At 34.8% G+C, this 20,842-nt stretch overlaps 1 protein-coding gene across 2 annotated transcripts in view; it reads right to left on the bottom strand.

Annotated features, from left to right (window-relative positions):
• Positions 1-20,152: 20,152 nt before the first annotated feature.
• LOC110443847 overlaps positions 20,153-20,842 on the bottom strand; it is a 68,841-nt gene continuing 68,151 nt past the window's right edge. For both annotated transcript variants that reach the window (XM_021488274.1, XM_021488273.1), the window contains exon 8: positions 20,153-20,409. In XM_021488274.1, coding sequence (XP_021343949.1) covers positions 20,330-20,409 — 80 coding nt within the window. In that variant the 3' untranslated portion in view covers positions 20,153-20,329. The remainder of the gene's footprint in view (positions 20,410-20,842) is intronic.

Genomic DNA, 20,842 nt, shown 5'->3' with positions numbered 1-20,842 from the left:
TCTTGTCCCATCTGTGACATTTTCACGAACGTTCTGTTTTGTTTTATAAAGGCACTCATCATTTCTAAATTTAGCTCGCCAACGGAGTCAACCACATTCCTTTTAGTTATTAAATAACATAACGTTTCAGATAACGTTAAACTGTCGTGAATATGGAGTGTTTTACCTCAGATTTCATCTTGTTTAACTTATTTTCAGTTTATAGATATAGGGTGTAAATATTTATCAAGTATTTTTGTTTTATTATTGGTAATGATTTATAATAGAATAAAAGCCTGTCATGTTGCTATCATCCACCAACCAACCCCTCCGAAATGAAACCTTATTTTAGATATATATACTACTCACATTTTGCTAAGGATCACCTATATTTTGAAGAAAAAAAACATCATAATGTTAGAAAGAATATTATATTTTCCTTTCGTACCATTTTGGGCGAATATGTTAGCCTTCCAAATCGTCTGTGTGGGTGTGTTCAGTCAACCATAAAAGGGCGTGTACGCTTTTCTACGTGTACAGCCCTTCCAAAAGCTAAGCTAGGCTACGTAAGGCGTTCAAATTGTTAAGGAAATCAATTTCATGAATATTTTTTGCGTGTTTTTGTTTTAATATGGCACAAAGACGAACCAGACAACGGTTAAATGACGGTGAAATGAATAGGGGCATCGGAATACAGCAAGCTAGCATGTCTCAACGTCAGGTTGCAGCAGACCTTGCGGTGTCTCAAAGTGTGGTGGCAAGAATGTGGAATCGTTTCCAAACTAACGGAAACCCTTCAAGACGTCATGCTGGAGGTCGTTCTAGGGCTACAGCGCAGCGCCAAGACCGCTTTTTGCTCATACAGGCACGGCGTCGCAGGTTCCAGACTGCCACAGACTGAGCAGTATCTACAGCAAAAGACTATTCAACGAATGGATTGGCCAGCCCGCTCGCCGATTCTAAATCCCATCGAGCATGTGTGGAACATGCTGCAGACAGCTCTCTCTCTCTCTCTCTCTCTGCCAGAAATGTTCAGCCAAGAACGCTCCAGGAGGTGGGAACAGCTTTGGTAGCTGAGTGGAACGCTATCTCACAAAACCGGATACGCGATGTCATTCGGGGCAGGCGCAGGCGTTGTGAAGCTGTAATTGATGTTCATGTGCGTCACACGCGATACTAAAACAGTTTCTGGTTATTTAGGATCAGTTTTGTTACCAATTTTAAGGGTAACCCTTTTCCTGTGGCTCATTTTCTGACTGTAATTACTATTTTGGGAATTTATGCATGCTGATGAATTAAAAGAACAATCATTTTTTCAAAAATAATCTCAGTATAAACCAAATAAAATATTTTCAAATATGCCAAATAATAAAGGTGATCCTTAGCAAAATGTGAGTAGTATATATACCATCCTAATTCCTAATATGAAAATACAAAGTTATTTTTTGTTGAGTATTACCAATTTGTATTATCTTGATATATTGTTTATTTCTCCTCTCCTTCCCCCATGACTTGTGTTCTTGTGTTTAGCATGACTTCCGCATTACAAAAACAAACACACGATCAATTCCATTTTTTCAACATAAAGTGAAATAAAATTTACCTCACATTACAACTTTTGTAGATCCCGTATAATCGAAGCCTTTTTTAATAAATGTATGTATCAATATAGATATAAGTGTTCCACGTCATCCAAAGTACTAGCCCTGTTGGTGAATATGTAAGTCAGCATTCTTTCATATTTCATTAGAATAGAAATAACTTCGTGCACCACGAATCAAATAAACTGGACTTGCCTTCCCGGTCACATGCCTTCTATATACTAGTAAATGTACTCTGTACTTTGTCATAGTGATATGTAATTTGTTTATATACGTCAGTTGGTCTGCTCATATCATTGACGATAAACGAAGTGATATTTTGAATATACCATCTATTCTTATCATTACTGTGAGTGAAATATACATGTAGCAGTATCGTTGATTTATAAGTGCGAGTACAAGTACTAAGTATTTATTGACAAACTTTTCAAGGTTGTGCTCTTAGTTAACATGACAGTCAACAATGTTCAACAAAGTTTAAGCGATCTCTGTGCAATGTGGACCTCCCTGCAAACTTGCCAGATAATTAGTCCTGCTGGTGTCCGGTAAGAACATCAATCAATTCAGTGCTATTACAACTGTTTCTCCTTAGGAAGCCGTTTTTATATGATCTTAAATGTTGCTAAGGCAGGAAAATCTGAATAAAACAAATGTCATGTTCAAGATGCAGACAAACCAATGTCATGTCTTTTATCACTCTTCATAAGAGACATGATCGCATAACATGGACATAGATATTACAACAGGTTAACCGAATAACAGTGTTACGTCACACGGCCGCATTGGAATTGCGGAGGAACCATTGAATGTCCACCATCTTCGAACCACATTGTATTCTTTTCTATGCATTACAAACATTACATCGCTAGTGACCTTTGGGAAATGTGACTCATTTAGCCTTTTCACAAAGATAAACGTGATACTCAGTATACTCGGAATATTATGGAAGGTGAATTGACCGACAAGAGATCACTTCCGTAATAAAGAATCCTAGTGGTTTTGAAATTGGTTGCTTTCAAGCAATTCAACCACAAGCAAACGCTTCACCTGATTTCTAAAGACGACTTTGAGCCGCTCCTTTTTCAGAAGTCAAATTTTGTTACATATTAACCTACGAGGGTTTGATTTGGGTTTGATTTATAAGGCTTAACGTCCTATATGCATCAAAGGTCATTTGTATGTAATGTATACGTGTATTCAATATAATGTAAACTTTATCTATTTTACACATTTCAAACAAGTATTTAAAACTTATATTAATCACTTTTGTTGATCCGGAAGATATCGCGAGGGGAAGGGGTCTTAATATGGGAGGAAACCGGAGTATCCGGAGAAAACTCACCTGGTCGGGTAGGTGACTCCATACATGTTCACGTCCGATCAGGGAAACGAACCCCGGCCGCCTTGGTGAAAGGTAAAGGCAAGTGCGCTATCCACTACGCCACCCAACCACCCAAATGTGTGTATTTATGCTGGATGTAGGGTAGGTTGATGTATTTGCCTCCTTGTGATAGCGCGGATCTGATGCCGACTTTATAGTGCTACCTCACTGAATAACTGGTCCGAAGGCACCCAGTACAGTATTCCACCCGGTCACATTATTATGTGATTACCCTAACAACTTCTATATTTAAGAACTTTGGTGTGTACTCAAATCGGTAAACTTTATGTAATTACAAAAAAAGCGTTATTTAGCCTTGTATAAATTCCGTTCAAAGAACGCTAATCGATATGTTTCTTCTCATTTCTTTATTCCATAAGCATGACACTTGGTTGTTTACACCTCTGTGACCTTTCAGTATTTTAGTTATAAAAAGTTCATGAGTTGGTTAACCGTTTGGTAAATATATTGACTTCAGGCGGGTGAATTCATTGTTCTTGTAAAGTAGCATGCGTAGGAAGTACCCGTGTCATAAGTACAAATAACTTGCACATTTCAAGAACTCAAAATAATTCTATAAAAATTGGAAGACATGATAATAACATTCAGGCAGTGTGAAATGCACTAGTAGAACAACTCTAACTCGGCTAGATATGGAGTTATTTCTATGTTTTGCAAAGACGTTATTAAGCATTTAAGGTAAATTTATGAGTTGTTATGCTTAAGATAAGAAATTAAACGTAACTCCCGCTTCACTTGATTATGTTATTCCCCTTTCATGGTTCCTCTGGAGTTCCAAGAAGATCCTTAATCATAACACTGTATTCAATTGGGCTCGAGACACCTACGGGAAAAGGATTATATAGGAAAGAAAGAAAATAAAAACATAACAGATGGAGAAGTGGAGAAGTAAAACATATTTACACGTGTTTATGCCATAACATGAACGGTAAAAAGGGGCCGCGGAGCCCAAGTGGATAGGGCGTCTGGCTTTCTGCTACCACTAGCCTTCCACCTCTGGGTTGCGGGTAAGAGACCTACGTGGGGCAGTCGCCAGGTACTGGCGGCAGGTCGGTGTTTTTTCTCTGGGTACTCCGGCGTTCCTCCACCACCAGAACCTGACACGTCCTTAAATGACCATAGGAGGTAAAACACAAACAAACCAAATAACATCAACGGTAAAACATTTGCATTGTTTCATTGTTTGAAATATATTTCAGAACAAATATGGAACGCTTTTTTATTTAATTACTGCTACATAACCACTGATGTCCATGATCTATAGCATATTGTTACCAGGATTGGCTTAATAGTGGTGCTTCTTAATACAGCTGTACTGTTGTGGAAGGTTTGCATTCATTCATTCACTGATGGATATCGCTATGTGCGAGTTATTTAGTCGACATGCTACAATAAGTTCTCCAAATGTCGAGCTAGAAAGACAAAACTTTGAAAAACTTTACTTGCCACTTGAGGCTTGACTCTATTAAGGTATTTGACCTCCCTGTTACACTTCTTTGCTATCTCCGTCACGAAAAATTTCTCAGACACACGCATGCGCGGTGCTTTACTTACGAGCGATTATGTATAAGTTGTTTACGGCTCGTAAAGTTTAATCTTGGCTGTGTTTTTACAATTATTCAATATTTTATAAACACTTTTAATTAGCGTTATTAAGAGAAAATGTTAGTTATGTGGCATATCTTCCAAAACAAAGTTATATTTTATGATATTTTTGACAGTGATTTTTACTATTATCATTCCTTTTATTATTAATTAAAAAGATTAGATCATGTTCTAGTGATAATAATCATAACAAAATAATCAATTTCAATATGCATTAAAATATTCAAAGGAGACATTAGAACCAGAACTATGAAATTCCGTAATACCCGGTATTTATAAATATTTGATTATAAACAGATATTATCCAAACGATCAATAAACAATATATTTTTTCTTAATATCCACGAACGCAGCCTATCTACATGTGTACTAAAAGGTAAGATAAAGCAATTTCAAATCAGTAACTTTGGACTTACTAAATAGTAAAATGTAAATCATCATCTCCAGTATCACCGTCAAACGGGATATACTTAAAAAATAAAAATTCTCCATTTTTAAATAAAAAGGTATACATTTCACTGGACCTTTTGACATAATATCAGGTTAATGTCTTCCATTATTTTATATATGAATATTGTGCAACTTAATTAAATTTCCCGATGTCATGATAGGTACAGACATCATCGCATAAGGATTGAACGGGGTATCTTTAATTAGAAGACTGTTCAATTACCTCCCGATATAGCTTCAGGTAGAGGCGTAGATAGATTGAGGCCTACACACACTATCTAGAGCTGGCCACTCTCATTCGGATGTAGCTGTATACATTGTATTTTTCGTTATTTTTATGAACACTCACCAGACATCATTGTTCAATCTTTTGGCTATAAGTAGCTCTCTAAAGTCCTCTCTTTACATTTTACTCTCCTTGTTGACAAGCAATCTCTGAGACTTGCCGTAGACTTGAAGTTGCTATACATATTGAAAGGATTTACTTTAAACACTTATTAAAGCATAAAACGTTTATTGTAGCCAAGAATTGTCAGTTAGAAACTTTATAAATGGTTTGTAAAAACTTTTTCACTTTTGTTTGAACTCAATATTTTTGAACACTTTGGACACCTATCTTGACGAGCTATCAAATGAGAACACGAAAATTGTATTGTTTTGGTTTAAACTTTGTTTTATTCAAATTTTGTTTAACAATACATCGAAATACATGTTTTATAAAACAGAAAAGGAAACAAAAACAAGTGTCGTGACACTTATGTAAATTTGTTACCTGCTTAGTAATCAGCTTTTCAACACTAGCTACAAGAATGAAGTAATATGTACAATAGAATAATTACGGGAATAGGGGAGGTATTGTTTTGTATTGTGTTCTAACAAATGTATTTTCTGATTACATAAATCTCCTTGCAGATTATATTGAATGAATCTTTTTGTATTGAATGCGTTTACCTTATATTTTATTTTCCCGGGTAAATTATTTCCCGGATTCCTTGATTTGAATAGGAAAATATAGGAATTATTCAATATTTTCCCGTTTGGTGTTTTAAATAACAGAAGGTAGTAAAAGAAAAGTATTTTGAAATGCGATGCAGATCTCCACTTTCGAATATGTTGCTTCTCTTTATAGCGACCAGTGAAATGTATCAACATCGCTTGGATATATTTCTGAACGGAATAGGCTATTATGGCTATGCAGCTCATAGTGTGTCTAATTGGACGGTCTGATGTCAAATTTTTTTCAAGCGGCAAACCCAAAAGAAAGAAGCTTTTAGTAACTAGTGAATTGGATGGTAAAAAAAACACCATTATAAACATTTTTCTTATGTATAAGGAAAAATAATATTAATATACTGATATTATTTAGTTAGCAATTATACTAAACCTTCTTCTGGGATGAATTACTAAGCGGTAAATTATTAGTACTTGACTCGTAAAAGTATTTTTTTGAAGCTATATTTATCGAAAGTTAGCCTCGTTTTATAATTTATGAGGTATGTCTTTGACAACGTCAACAAATACGTTTCAAATTCCATTTTCAATTATGTATGATGCAAATTGACAATTATTCGTATACAAATCTAAAAGCGCGATGTTTACTGCATGGATACATTTACTTTTAAACAATTCATGTCAGCAAAACCGTAATTGAACAAAGGAAAGATTGTCAGGAAGAATCTTAAAAGGTTCCAGGAGAATAAGACAATTTGTTCCGAAAGAGTAAGCGTTCTATGCTTTAATCTAGAAACAGTTATTCTTGACATGTTTTTTCCGCATTATTTAGTCAATATCATTGCTTTTAGCTTTTGAATTACATCACATTTCCGCTAACGTTGAACTCTCCCAAATCGCCGGTGCTTGTCGACATATTTAGCTGGTAACCCCTCAACAGTCTCGTTATCAGTCTTTCCATTTTCGTGACACCCATTCAAAGCAAAAACAAAAAAACAATGTTTATGCGGATTCACGTAATACTACTTTAACTTTAGCCTCTTAAAATATAGGAATTTATCAATTGTTGTATCTGTTATATATTGGTTGTTTTCTTCTTCTTCCAATATCTAACATCTCCCCGTTCCTCCAAAACAAATCAACATATGATCAATTCTACTTATGATAGCAAATGATGGCATGGCGTTCAAATGTAACATTACAGTATTTCGAGACCATTCATACGGGAAGCTGTTGTCACTAAATATAGTTTTTATATAGCTTTAAGCGTTCCACGTCATTCATATTATTGCCCTGTTGAGAGTAGAACGCAATCAACCTTCGTTCATATTTTATACGAAACTACTATCCTTCTCCTTTGGTCGACGCTTCCTATGACCTCAGCGTATACTACTGAAAACAACAGGACAAGTCGAGTATGCAGTTATGATAACTCAAGCCTTTGTTTACTTTTCATCATTGAACACGTTACCGTGGTTCTGAACATCACCATAACCATAATTCAACCGAATACATCGCTACGTGACATTAAGGGGACTCTAGAGGACCTATTTGGTGTCTACCATATTCGAACGTTATCAGTGGATTCAACGAAAAGTGATCCTACTGACCTTTGGAGGTCATCCACGATATCCAGGGGTTACGCTCACTTTCACTCTCTCCACCTCTAGAATATGTCATAGTAAAATTGAAGACACGAAGATATCGAGGATGTTTTTTATACTTAAAAGAATAACTGATAAAGTTGCGCATTTAACTCTTTTTAGCCTGTTCGTACAGATTAAAACGACGTTCCGAAAATTTGGAATTTCATGAAAGTCGAATTATTTTGCTAATAAAGAGTTAATATTAAACATATACACCAGTAATGTCCTAAACCAAACGTCCATCAATGACAACATACTGCCTTACTTCAAATAAAAGATCATCCTAATAGTTTCTTATTATTGTTCTACCTGATTACAAGTTCTTTAATAACACCAGCACAACTTAGATGATCTTAGAGTTGCTACGTTTTCAACAAAAGTGATTACGCTGGCGAGATGAGCACGGACGCTCTACCTATATATTTTCCAATTTTACGAATGACGAATCACTATAAGCCTGCTTCGTTTTGAAATTTCTCATGAATATTGAGTGAATTGGTGAGAAGATATTGTTGACTTCTGAAGCAAGCTTTTCCGATAAACTGTTGGCATTCCAATGAGAACATTCGCTTCTCCTGACCGGCATGTTTTCGTTTTCATAGGAGGCTGATTGCATTGACGAGAAATATCTCTCAAACTAACGTCGTCGTCTTTATGCGAAAGGGTGACTCTTGGCTAGTACCAATCCCGGATTGAGAGATAACCGGCTTTGTAGACAGAGAGGTAGAAAAACACATCATAGTAGCCCTGGTACATCAATGCTAGAAATTCATTTTACAGTAATTCAAATACAGTGACAAGATCAGACAATTATTGTCGACTACATGTTTTCCTTTAAATGGCAGTATACTAATCTGTCTGTCTGTCTGTACAGTAAGTAAAATTGTTTATCTAATTAACAACAAAAATAGACAAAAGTCTCCATGATATTACTTTTCAGGGATTTTACTTGTTAAGGTGATCTGATGTTATATTAATTCAGTTGTTTTTTTAAATTTGTAAATAATATCAAATATATACAAACCAATTATCCAAATACAAATACTTTGTTTTATCACATTCTTTGCCAAAGCAATGAGATGATTCAATGCGGCGGCTTTCATTCCTGGTGTGTCTCCATCTGATATTTCTTGTCTTCAGTTCCTAGATATCAGCACCAACCAGACAGGCAGCACTGTTAAAGTCGTTAATACGCATGACTATCGAAGTAGGCGGAGTTCTATCTGTCGACGAGCATTGCATTTTCCAATTAAGTGACAGAAAGTACCTGATATTGTTCTTTTTAACATTCGTGGATCCGAACAGTTTGTGGCTAACATCCACTATACCTAGAGCAAATATCCTTCCAACGGACTGCGGTTTAATTCCTCTAAAACAACCATGCATGTCAAGACGATCTTTGTCCGGGTATTGTACCTAGTTTTTGTCTTGATGCGTGTTTTCTCAATGGGAATTGTATCACCGAACGCACACATGAGCACTGTTCAATTAGATATAACATACTCAGTGGCATTTAAAGAAATTTACAAAACAACTGCACAAACGTTGTACCAATGTATGGAATACTGTTACGCTCTAAAACTCTGCAAATCCTTCTCCTTCTGGAAGAGTGATAACTCATGCAGCTTGCTTTATGAAGATCTTATTGATGCGACCATGCTTTTAGCAGGAGAAAAATCTGTGCAAAGGTTGAAAATACCAGAGGTAGGTGAATCTTCGAGCATTGCATGTTTTATGTGTAACACGTCTGATCGTCTTTACTATCGAGATGTTCTTCATCACAATCACGAAATCATGGTATTCAAATGTGTTTCCGTTTTTGGCCGTGAAAATCAGCTTGTCATCTCCTGGGAAGATAACATCGTGCAGAAAAGCACGCGATACAACACATTAGCTTTTGTTAAGTAACATGCCAGATTACTATCGGTATAATTTTGACCGAAATATTAGGTTGAGCAACATAAGTATCCCTACAGTGCGGGTTTGACGGAGGGATCCAAATCCCGAAGTTTGATTGTTTTTGGTTGTCTAACACGAGACTATGCTGAGGGTTAGACAAAAAATAACAACCGTAGGAGGATTATATTATGCATGAATTGTTATATCCACGAACTAGTCCCTAAATATTTGTGTCCAATTCTAACCCAGCCATACTCTGTGTCATGGTCTACTTTTGTTTTCACTCATTTATTATTTGCAATATATTATGGTCTACTCGTCTTCAATATTGAACATGTCCAAATGATAATGTCACCACTACTATCATTAAAAGGATCAAACTTTCGGGACAAATTTGGAACCAACTAAAATAAGAACACCATTTTAAATGAAAATAAGTTACAATATCTTTGATTTCAGTTTTTTTTATAACAGGATTTCTCTAAAACAATTTTTTTTTAAAAAATTGTATTCCCCTTTTGCCTTTTCTGGTCTCTTTTATTCAGCTAATTCAAGGAAACTGTGCAGATCATGCATGTGGTATGGATGAGATGTGTGTGACGTCACCGAAAGGATACGATTGTATCAAGCATCGTAAGTCATCAACGTTTCAATCATTAAGTTTCTTGTCTTGTTGAATGGCGATAACATTATAGTTCATAGTCCTCAAATGTTTGCCAATATAGGAGAATAACGCCGAATTGAGATCGTTATAAGACAAACGTCTCTATAATTTGGACAGTTGTGGGTTTTGCTTTCCTATGCTAGATACGTATAACTTATTTGAACTTATTTACTCCACAATTTTCACACGTTACACATAAGAACTAGTCGTTGACAAAAACAAAAACATAGCATAATCAAAATGCACTATTATTAAATCAGATGTACTTTAAAAATATCAATTTCTTGTTCACTGAAATTCAGAAATTTCTCTTTGAAGCGTTAAGGTAGAGTGCCCAAGATCTCTTTGGTGTCTACGAAGAATAGTTTTGGTTTTTTTTATATCATTTTGCCTTTGAGTTTTGTATTTTGACATTAGCAGCTGCAATTATCGATATACATAATCATTAATATATTTGCAATGTATGTCGATATGGTTTAAATTAATTCCCCATAACGATATGACACAACACGTTCGTAAATATGTTCTTTCATTGTTTGAATTTTGTTAAGGCCCGTTCGTGGGTTTGAGGATATTCTATGCATAACAAATATATAAACTTAATTTGTTGCATTTAATATCGTGGTTCCATAGCAAAACATGAACCACGAATTTTATTACAGACCAACATGTCATGTTTTTCTAGTTTAGTGTCATATATTTTTGTATTATCGTTGATAACTAATACTTGATACACAAATGAATATTTTGGAATGAAGAGTTTTAAATAATTGACAATACCTTACCTTCCGATATTATTGATAAAAAAGGTAAGAATTATCTCTAACGTTTAAAACAGTATGTAGTGAAATAAAGAAAATTAGCATAGCTTTTAACATCAATAATCAATGTAACAGTTTTACACCGTTACACTCCATTTCCGAGAAAACCACTTTCGCCTCAGCGGTTGTAAGTGATAAATATGCATCATTCGAATGGTTCCTGTGGGTAATACAATCCGTTTGTGATAATAAATATTTGTATGTTTTGCGCAATAAAAGTTACGCACTCTCATTCTTTAAACTAGTTAGATCAAGTTTTCGCTAGATGCAAATGACATATTGAGAGATTATTGAAAATGATGGGAATAAAATTGGGTTAAAAAAGCAGATGAGAAAAAGGAAGACAAAATAGTGATCGAAGGAGACAAAGGTTGTATAAAATAGATTGGAAGTTTTTAAAACTCATGTGGTTCACTAAACGTTATGAATATGGAAACATCATACTTTAATGAGAAAAATGGATATTGGTTTATTTTAAGCGAAACGCTTTAAGTCTCCAAGTACTTGGCTACGTATATGCTAATTGGAAATACCCCTATAAATTCATGTGTACATACACCATCATTGAAGCTCTAGCTGTCCTCAAAATCATGTATAAACAAAAAGGTTGAGGGTATTTTTCAAAACATCATGCAATGAATAAACCAAAATTCATAAACAAGTGCATATAATGATAGCAAATATTCCCAAGATATATAAGATCTTACATGAGTTTCCATTTCATATGAGATTCATGAAACGAGTCTAAGAATTTTTCAATTTAGCGAGCCTCTGGCGAGCTTAAATGAAAAATTCGTGACGAGCTTCATCAATTTCATATGAAATGAAAAACGAATGTAAGATCCTTTATATCACATAATCAAAATTTGTGGCATTAATTCGTGTGAAACAACATTTGTTTTGAAACCTTGAATGTAAAAAGCCGCCATTTTGACTCCAGTGCGTGAGTCTGTGACGTCATGTACTTGTCCTAGGCGTGACCCCACAATTGAAACAATTGAAACTTACAACCAATCACAGGGCTGATATGTCATATTACATGGGTTAATACGCAAAAAATATGGCATCGATATATTCACTGGATAACATAGTACATGATGTGATAAAGAAAAATGTTAGCTTGAGAATCAAGTTCCCCTGACAAAAAGGTTATATTCAAACGGACAATGCTTCATTTGTATATCAAACTTTCTTCCTCGAAACGGGCGTATAATACAAACAAAGTTGACGGTTGAGAGGAATTTGTACTGATTAAATATATACAAAACTCTCACTTTATTTTAAGCATATAGCACAGTTAGATGCCCAACAGACTGGAGCCAGATGGGCGATATTTGTACGTTGATATTGCCGGATACATCCGAATCCTGGAGTGGAGCCAAGGTAATGTCTTAAAGCTTACCATTAATTGTGATGTCTTAAAGAGTGTAGTTTTTCAAGTAAAACATGAAATTTCGGCTTGATAACAATTAAAAAACAAAATACACAATCAATGAACAAATAATGTGTTTGTTACGCGATGTCTTTGTTTGTGACATCAAAGAATACCTAAGTCTATAACTGAGGTTCCAAACCACAATGTTAAGGGATTTTGCTCTGAAGTCATTTGTTTTTACTTCTAAACTTCTCACTGTATTTAACAGAATATTTCATGGTAACCTGTTAAATAATATAAGGGGATATTTATTTATTATTATATAATATAATATATAATATTTCATTATGAATAAAGCAATATTAACATTTCCGACTTTAAAAGTTTCAATAAAATACTTGTACGGAGGTTCTATCGAACTTTTAAATCTATGTTGAGACATGTTTTTGTCCTAACCTACGAGAACTACGAAAAGCCTTCTTAAAATTGGTATTTGTTCTAAAGTCGTATTAAATAATTTCTGATTAAAGATGTGTATTTAGACATACTAATAGTGCAGGCAACGCTTAAAGATCATTTGTTTCATTTTGGTTTTCCTTTCTTGGGATGGTTAATGACGTCGTTTTGTTTTGTTAGGGTAATCCATTGTCCCTGGTACTACCTGTTCGTATCAACGTTTCATTTATTATCTCGCAATCCTGTCAAACTCTTGACATCTTTAATATCGCACTTTACAGCAAAACAGAGGCTCATCTTATCATCTTTTAATTTATCACGTGGTATCATTATTGGATTGAACTCGCGGATGCATGTTGTAATCAAAACGCGCATGCATAAACGTTTAAACAAAGCAATATATATGGGATCTGACATGAGTTTCCATTTCATATGAGATTTATGAAACGAGACTAAGAATTTTTCAATTTAGCGAGCCTCTGGCAAGCTAAAATGAACAATCCGTGACAAGTTTCATCAATTTCATATGAAATGAAAACGAATGTAAGATCATTCTTTATCACATAATTTCGTTTTATGAATCCTTGAAATGTAAAAAGCCGCCATTTTGACTCCAGTGCGTAAATTTGTGACGTCATTTACTTGTCCTAGGCGTGACGTCACAATTGAAACAATTGAAACTTACAACCAATCACAGGGCTGATAGGTCATATTTCATGGGTTAATACACAAACAAATATGGCATGGGTATATCCATTGGATAACACAGTACATTATGTGATAAATACGGTATCTTATATTTCATATATACATTTTAGGAGGTCTGCGCCGAGACTAACGGATCTATATTATTTGAATCGCACGCGTATGCGAGGGACCGCTTTCTCCACATATATGACTCGGGTACCTGTTGTAAGTTTCGTACCTTTAATGTATCGTATACTGTTAGTTTAGACGAAACTATTGGATAAGAATTGAGTCTAACTATAATCTCATAGTATGTGGTGTCTTCCATAAAATGCATAAATTGTACTTTGTTAAAGATTTTGGACCACCAAATGTATTAAAATATAGTATTCCTAACCCTCGGTGGTAAAATGACCTATCATTATTATTTCATTATTAGCATAACCTGTCTAAACAATGTAAAGCACATCCTGAATCTGTTATCAAAATAAGAACACTATTGCCTTTCCATAAACAGATGTTGTGTCATATTATTTTCTGAAACAAGATAAAAAATGTAACAACGCGACGGCTATCTGGATTGGTTTGCGATACTCAGATGTCCAGGAAGAATGGGTTTGGGAAGGAAGTGGAAAAGCTGTCAAATCAAACGACTGGACTTATTGGAAGCCAAACCAACCAATTCTTAATGGCAAGAACTATTGTGTGGCGAAAGAGTTAGCATCACCAGGATATTGGGTCGCATTGAACTGTGACATTGAGATTGCTTTCGCTTGCCAGGTCGAGTAAGTGTTGTTTTCATTTCTTATATGAAATATAAGTTTAAGTAATGCGGTATAAATGTCGTTATAATGAAAATGACGTCACAACTGCAGGACGGAAAACTCGATTCTATTCATGGACAAATGAGTGACGTTGGGTAAAGTTAGCTGTTATCACATAAGTGCAATAGCAATGAAACGTATGTGGTCATTTAGGATGGTCAAAAATAAATACAGTTGTATACATTATCAACACAGTCCACCACTTATTATTTTAATATTCGAATCTGGTATATTTACCATCCTGTCAATATGATCAAATATTTTGAAATGAACATCATACGTATTCTCTGTATCCCTTGCAGTTCTCCAGCCTATTGGACAAACTAAACGACAAATTCCACTACAGTACGCTCCCGTTATTAATGTGTCCAATGAATGCGAAGCTATGAAGAGCACAATAATTACTAGAAGTAATAGGGCGCGATTTCAAAACGTATTTAAACCCACATTATCTCAAGAGTAAATGTCAGTTACATCATCAAATACTGTGTAAAACTGATATATATATATATATATATATATATATACAAGGAAGTCAACACACAAGGGCAAGAGTAGGCTACAAGTTGTCGGTGTGAAATACAACGCAAGACACCTAAACAACACCAAAATTGAAGTAACAACAAAAAACAGGAATCGAGGAGACACCAAACCAACAATAACAACAGAAACCGATTATATACAAAAACAAAAAGATAGCAACAGCAGCCGATGATACACCAACTCAAAAGAAATCAAGAATCCATTCAAGGGAAGTATGAACAATTAAGTGTTTAAGACGCAGTAAACAAAGCGTATAACTGGATACCAGCTTGTTATGAAAACTATCACATTATTAAACGACGATAGTAGACTAGTAGACAGAAAATCCTGACTGCGTTTTGAGATGAGTCATCAGGATGTGCCAATGTATAAAGACCAGAGCTGAGATCATGCTCACGGATGAAATGTCATTGTAACCCAATAATCTTTTCAGAAACGCGTAGAAAACGTTTGGGTAAAAATTATCAACGAAATGGCCATTCTTGTTGCCCAGGGACATACTTGGAACCAATAAAATCTCGCCTAAATTTTAATAATGCTCGTGTTTTCTCCATTTCATGTATTTTAACACTGTCTGGTCAGGTTGTCCTGAGGCTTCTCTAGACAGACTATCAAAAGCTCTAAAGCGGGCTGCCAGATTGATTTTAGGTGTATCAAATGGTGCTCCTTCATATGAAATGTTCACAATTTTGAAATTCAAACATTGAATATAACAATATTTAAAATTTAAAAAGTCAATTGTGACTTAAAAATGCATCAAGCGTATGGTACATCATTATCTTTCCAAAGATTTGATTTTGGCTGACAGTGTTCATTAATGTTCTACTAGGCACGCATCCAGTAAAACTAAATGAGTCCCAAGACAAAAACAACTCTTTCTTCAAAACAGTTTTATGTATCTGGCAGTCAACAATGGATTAAACTCCCAAATGAAATAAAAAATGAGACTTCTTTTTCTATGTTCAAAGCTTGTACGCCATTATTTGAACTCTTCAAATAATTATCATTTTAGATTTTTTCCAATGCTGGAAAATGTTTACTTTATGCTATATTAGCGTATAACTATGTCAATTTTCATACTTTATTTTGTTAGTATGTATGTACATTTGACCTGTGTCTTTTAATGATACTCTATATGCATGACCTGTTGTGCATTCTATGATAATTTGAAATATGTATCTATGATAGATGTGTCATAAATCTAATATAACATTTTGTAAGCAATCATGTATTTTAACACCTACATGTGTACCCTGTTTTACTAGCAACATGACCCTGTGGTAGAACAGCCTTGGCTAAACAGGTTCTTTTATATTCATGAAATACAGTTTATTTTTAAATTATTATCAAAACCAGAACCACGGATAACGGTCACTCCCAGATTGTTATGAATTTAATTCATCATTAAAAAAAAAAATCAAATCTAACGATCAGGAGATTATATTCATTGTTCTTTATGTGCATAAACCATGTCTATATAACATATAACATATCTGGTATGGACGAATGTAGTGAGAAAAATCTGATATCATAGTAGTTCGTGTAAACACGGCGCAAAACAAACTTCAGGTGACGCGGTATATATTCGTATTTATAACCAGGGTACGAACATTTTGTATCAATGTTCTGTCACATTTCCACCCGGTTTCCATCTTTGACTTTTTTGTTATACCTGGTCGAGTTGGTGTGACCCCGTCCGCTATTTCGACGTACAGATACACCACTCGAAGTTTTTTTAACGCCGTTTTTACACGAACTATGCTGACATAAGATTTTTCTCACTACATTCGTTCAGATTTTTAGTATCAATTTACTTGACATCACGTATTTAAGATGAATTATTTACTATAATTAGCCTTCGGTTACTAGCTAACCGAGAGGGTTTTCAATTACAACAGCATATTTTATATAACTTCTTTTTGTTTATGTATTTTGTATTGTATCATTGTCTCATGGTGACTGCTTTATGTTGTGATATGTAAATTTCAATGTTTCTGTCTTGACGAAGGGGCAGATCGCCCTGAAATTTTTAGAAATGTCTTTGTCTGCACTGTCGTTATTACTCATTTGCCCATATACCATATTTATACTAGTATATATGCATTGAAAGATAGGTAAAACAAAGCCATAAAACTAGTAACATTGCGATATAAGACAGGAAACCTTTATCTTAAAGTAAGTAAATCTTTATATCCAGTATCACTGGTATACAATTTGCAATTAAAATTCCCCATTTGTAAAAATAAAACGGTTTAAATAACGCGGAACCTTGTGACATAACAACAAATCAATGCCTCCCAAGGATATAACAAGAATATCATATATAATCCAATGCAGCTAATGTTATTATTGCCATATATAAAAAATTCATTTAAGCAACTGAACATTCCGATTGAACGGTGTTTCTTGTTTTACTAACACTCAGTTTGGCTTTATGCTTTATCCAGGTTGGGGCATGCATTTACTGTCACTGTAATGGGGTTTTTTGAGTTTTTCTTAAACCTATTTTATTTATTCATCATACCTATTGATTAAAGAACGACGATAGTTTCAAAACATTTTATTATTTAAAAAATGTAAGTTAATATGATTATCCCAAAAGATCCATATCTATTAAGTCTTCAATCTTCATCGACGACACTCGCTATGTAAATCTAGGTCAGAGCAAAGTAATGTCATGTCCTGACATCGATATCACACAAAGAAATAGCATATTTCCCCTGAGATCATGATGGCCACCATACAACTGGTGCTGTACGTTTTTCCGTCAGCAGTCGACATGTATCAGGATTAAAACTACTTTCTGTAAAACCAGGAGGATGACAAGTTTCATAGAACATGTTTTTAATTCATCTTTATTTTATCACTTAGCTTGTTATTTAGCTCGAATCCCTTAACAAGCGGTCTACGTTCAGGTGTTTGTAATCTTACCTTATGAATCATAGTTATTCTTTAGTAACACTGTACTATATAACTCGGGTAGGAAATAATGTTTAACGTCCTGTCAAATACCAGAAACAGATAAACAGTGGTGCTCTTTATAGTGATGGTTTAGTGAGGGTCGAAAATCGTTAAAGCACGACATCGTTATTGCGCTACACAAGATGAACATGTATCCACACAGACCCGTATAACGAAAAGGAAAACCCTCTTTAGACTTATATTGGTCTCAAGACATTGAGTCATGACTCATATTATCCGCTGTTGCGATAGTGTCAGATGGGAGTTTTTGTTGTCTGAATAGAATTAATTTCCCTGTCAGATCGTTTGCAGTCTTGTAACTTTTGTGGGTTATTTTTTATGACCTTTCCAGTTATAGCCATTTATCTAAAGTGTTCACAGGATCATGTCCATCCTTTTACATCACCATCATTCGAAATGTGTATCTTATTTTTAAAGTATGTAAAACCTTAGTTGTCGTCCTTCCACAAAAATAAATATGGAAGATATTGATATTGCTTGTTTTGTTTTTATTTTTCAAATATTTGAAATAATTATTCTAGATGTGAAGACTACACATCTGTTTAACTACAGTGAAATTTACGTTCTATTGTTTCGTCATATGTTGAATTTGACGGATTTTGATGTTAATTATACTTGTACAGTGAAAACATAAAGGACCTAACCGGGATGATTTCAAAATCAGGAAGTATGACGTATGAATGAGTTCAATAATATTCATCACTTTAGAAACATGTACATGTTTGTGTAGAAAGAAAAACTTTGATAAGTATGAATGAGGTATATTCACTAACACTCAAGACAATTATTACAACGAATTTGGCTTGTGAACAAAAGCACATAGCGCATACATAGATCACCCAAGTCGGAATGGTGCACTATTCAAACGACAACAGCTACTGTTTAAACAATATCACAGAAATGGCGGTTTCCAAACGAGTAAAGGTTGGTTATCATGTTTATCTTACTTTCGCTATTTGATTTACAAATTGTTTAAAGACGCGATTTTTACCGAGTGTCTTTACAATTTGAAAATAACATGCGAGCGTTAGATAAACATAGTAATCAACCAGAACTAGTTTGGAAATCTTTTTTCTCCAACAACATTCTGATATTATATGTTGAAAACCATAAATTTCTCTTTGGAACACATTATTTCTGTTTCTGAAATTACGTCAATGGTGGTACCCACTAATGTTGCGTGACATTACATCACGTATTTTGATTTGGAAAAAAAAATGTATAAATGATATTTTTTTTAATGCGTAGTGTATATGTGCTATTGAATCGTTTTAGCTTTCATTTGGATTGATAGGGATTGAAGCAGGATTTTCCAACAGTAAAAGATGCGAAGCATGAGAATGGAAATATTAACTTACACAAACATATTTCTGATATTTCTAAACATAAAAGATCTTTTTACACAACCAATACATTTTTCTATGCGACGTTTCGATGACTAGTACGATATGTACACTGTCACCTTCATCAGACAAATGACCAATGAAGCGTATGCACACAAAGGTGTAAAATGTGTACGAGTTGTCCATAAAATCGATGTCGACTTCGGCTACGCTGGAAACGTATGTACAATAGTTGTGATATATGTACCGGAATGACTCAATTCAGCTACGCTTTGTTAACGCTTGGTCATAAATGTGCGAAAGTCTGTGCCCTAAAACGGGTAAAAAAACCAGTGTCAAAGTAAGGAGAAGAACAAGAAAAGGTCAATCAAGGATAAGAACAAAACCAAGTAGTCATTCCGTATATAAAGGGTATATCCGAAACCATCCAGAGGATATATCACGGTCATGGCATAGCAACAGACAAGAAGCCCCACAAGACGCTTTGCAATATCCTGGTACACCCTAAGGATAAATCACCTAAAGAAAACGTCGCAGAATGCGTATACAAAATTGGATGCAAAAACTGCGACGCGTCGTATATTGGAGAGACTGGAAGGCGATTTGGGGTCCGCCTTAGTGAACACCGGAAAGACACAGAAACCCAAGAAGGTAGGAAATTCACCAGATCTGAAAGAAAACAGTCGGAGTCCCAGATAAATAAATCGGCAATCACAGACCATGCCACACAGAAAAACCATGTGATTGACTGGGATAACTCCAAAGTTTTGGACAGAGAGAGCAATCTGTTCAAGCGGCAGATAAAGGAAGCCATCTGGATACGCCGCAGTGGGCCAGTTCTAAATCGCGACTAGGGGGCTCAAAGACTCACGCACATCTATGACCAAGTGTTAACAAAGCGTAGCTGAATTGAGTCATTTCGGTAAATATCATCGAAACGTCACATAGAAAATGTTATTGGTTGTGTAAAAAGAACTTCTCATAAAACATATTTCTGGTTTATATCTATTCAGTATTCCGAGTATGAGCAGAAGGAAAACTATCACGAGTCATCACATATCAATAAGCATTTATCATCATTTCAATAAGAAATTATTCAGTCTATTGACTTGACGTGATAGCGTTTTCACATTCCCGGTCGTTTTGTGGGGAGGTAATGACAGGTGATCTACGAGAAGATCCTGAAATAGAACAGAACAAATATAACACACACCCTATATAATTAATTCCTAATTTTAAAATGTATCATAATTGTTATAAACATGCAAAAAGTACACCGTCTTCCAAATAAATTGAGTATCCTTCAAAGGGCCATAACTCTGCTAAAACTATGCGTAAAGTTCTGAGCCGATTACATGTCCATGTTATTTATGTATTAAATATTTGTATCATATTTCATTTCAATTTCAACAGATTTTATTGACAAAAGAAGTCGACAGGATTGGACATCAGGCATTGCCTATATAAGGCAACATCCGGTGGTTAATACATTGTTTACATATATTAAAGACATAAGCATTATAGATACTCAAAGGGGAAGTAACTCCTCAAAAGCAGATCATATAAAATTGATGTGTAAAGATAGTTACCCTTATAATTGAGGACTAGTAATAA

This window comes from Mizuhopecten yessoensis, unplaced genomic scaffold (genome assembly GCF_002113885.1).
Source record: "Mizuhopecten yessoensis strain PY_sf001 unplaced genomic scaffold, ASM211388v2 scaffold716361, whole genome shotgun sequence".
Lineage (NCBI taxonomy): Eukaryota > Metazoa > Mollusca > Bivalvia > Pectinida > Pectinidae > Mizuhopecten > Mizuhopecten yessoensis.
The sequence above is the reverse complement of the archived record's forward strand: the minus strand, read 5'-3'. Positions and strand labels throughout refer to the sequence as shown.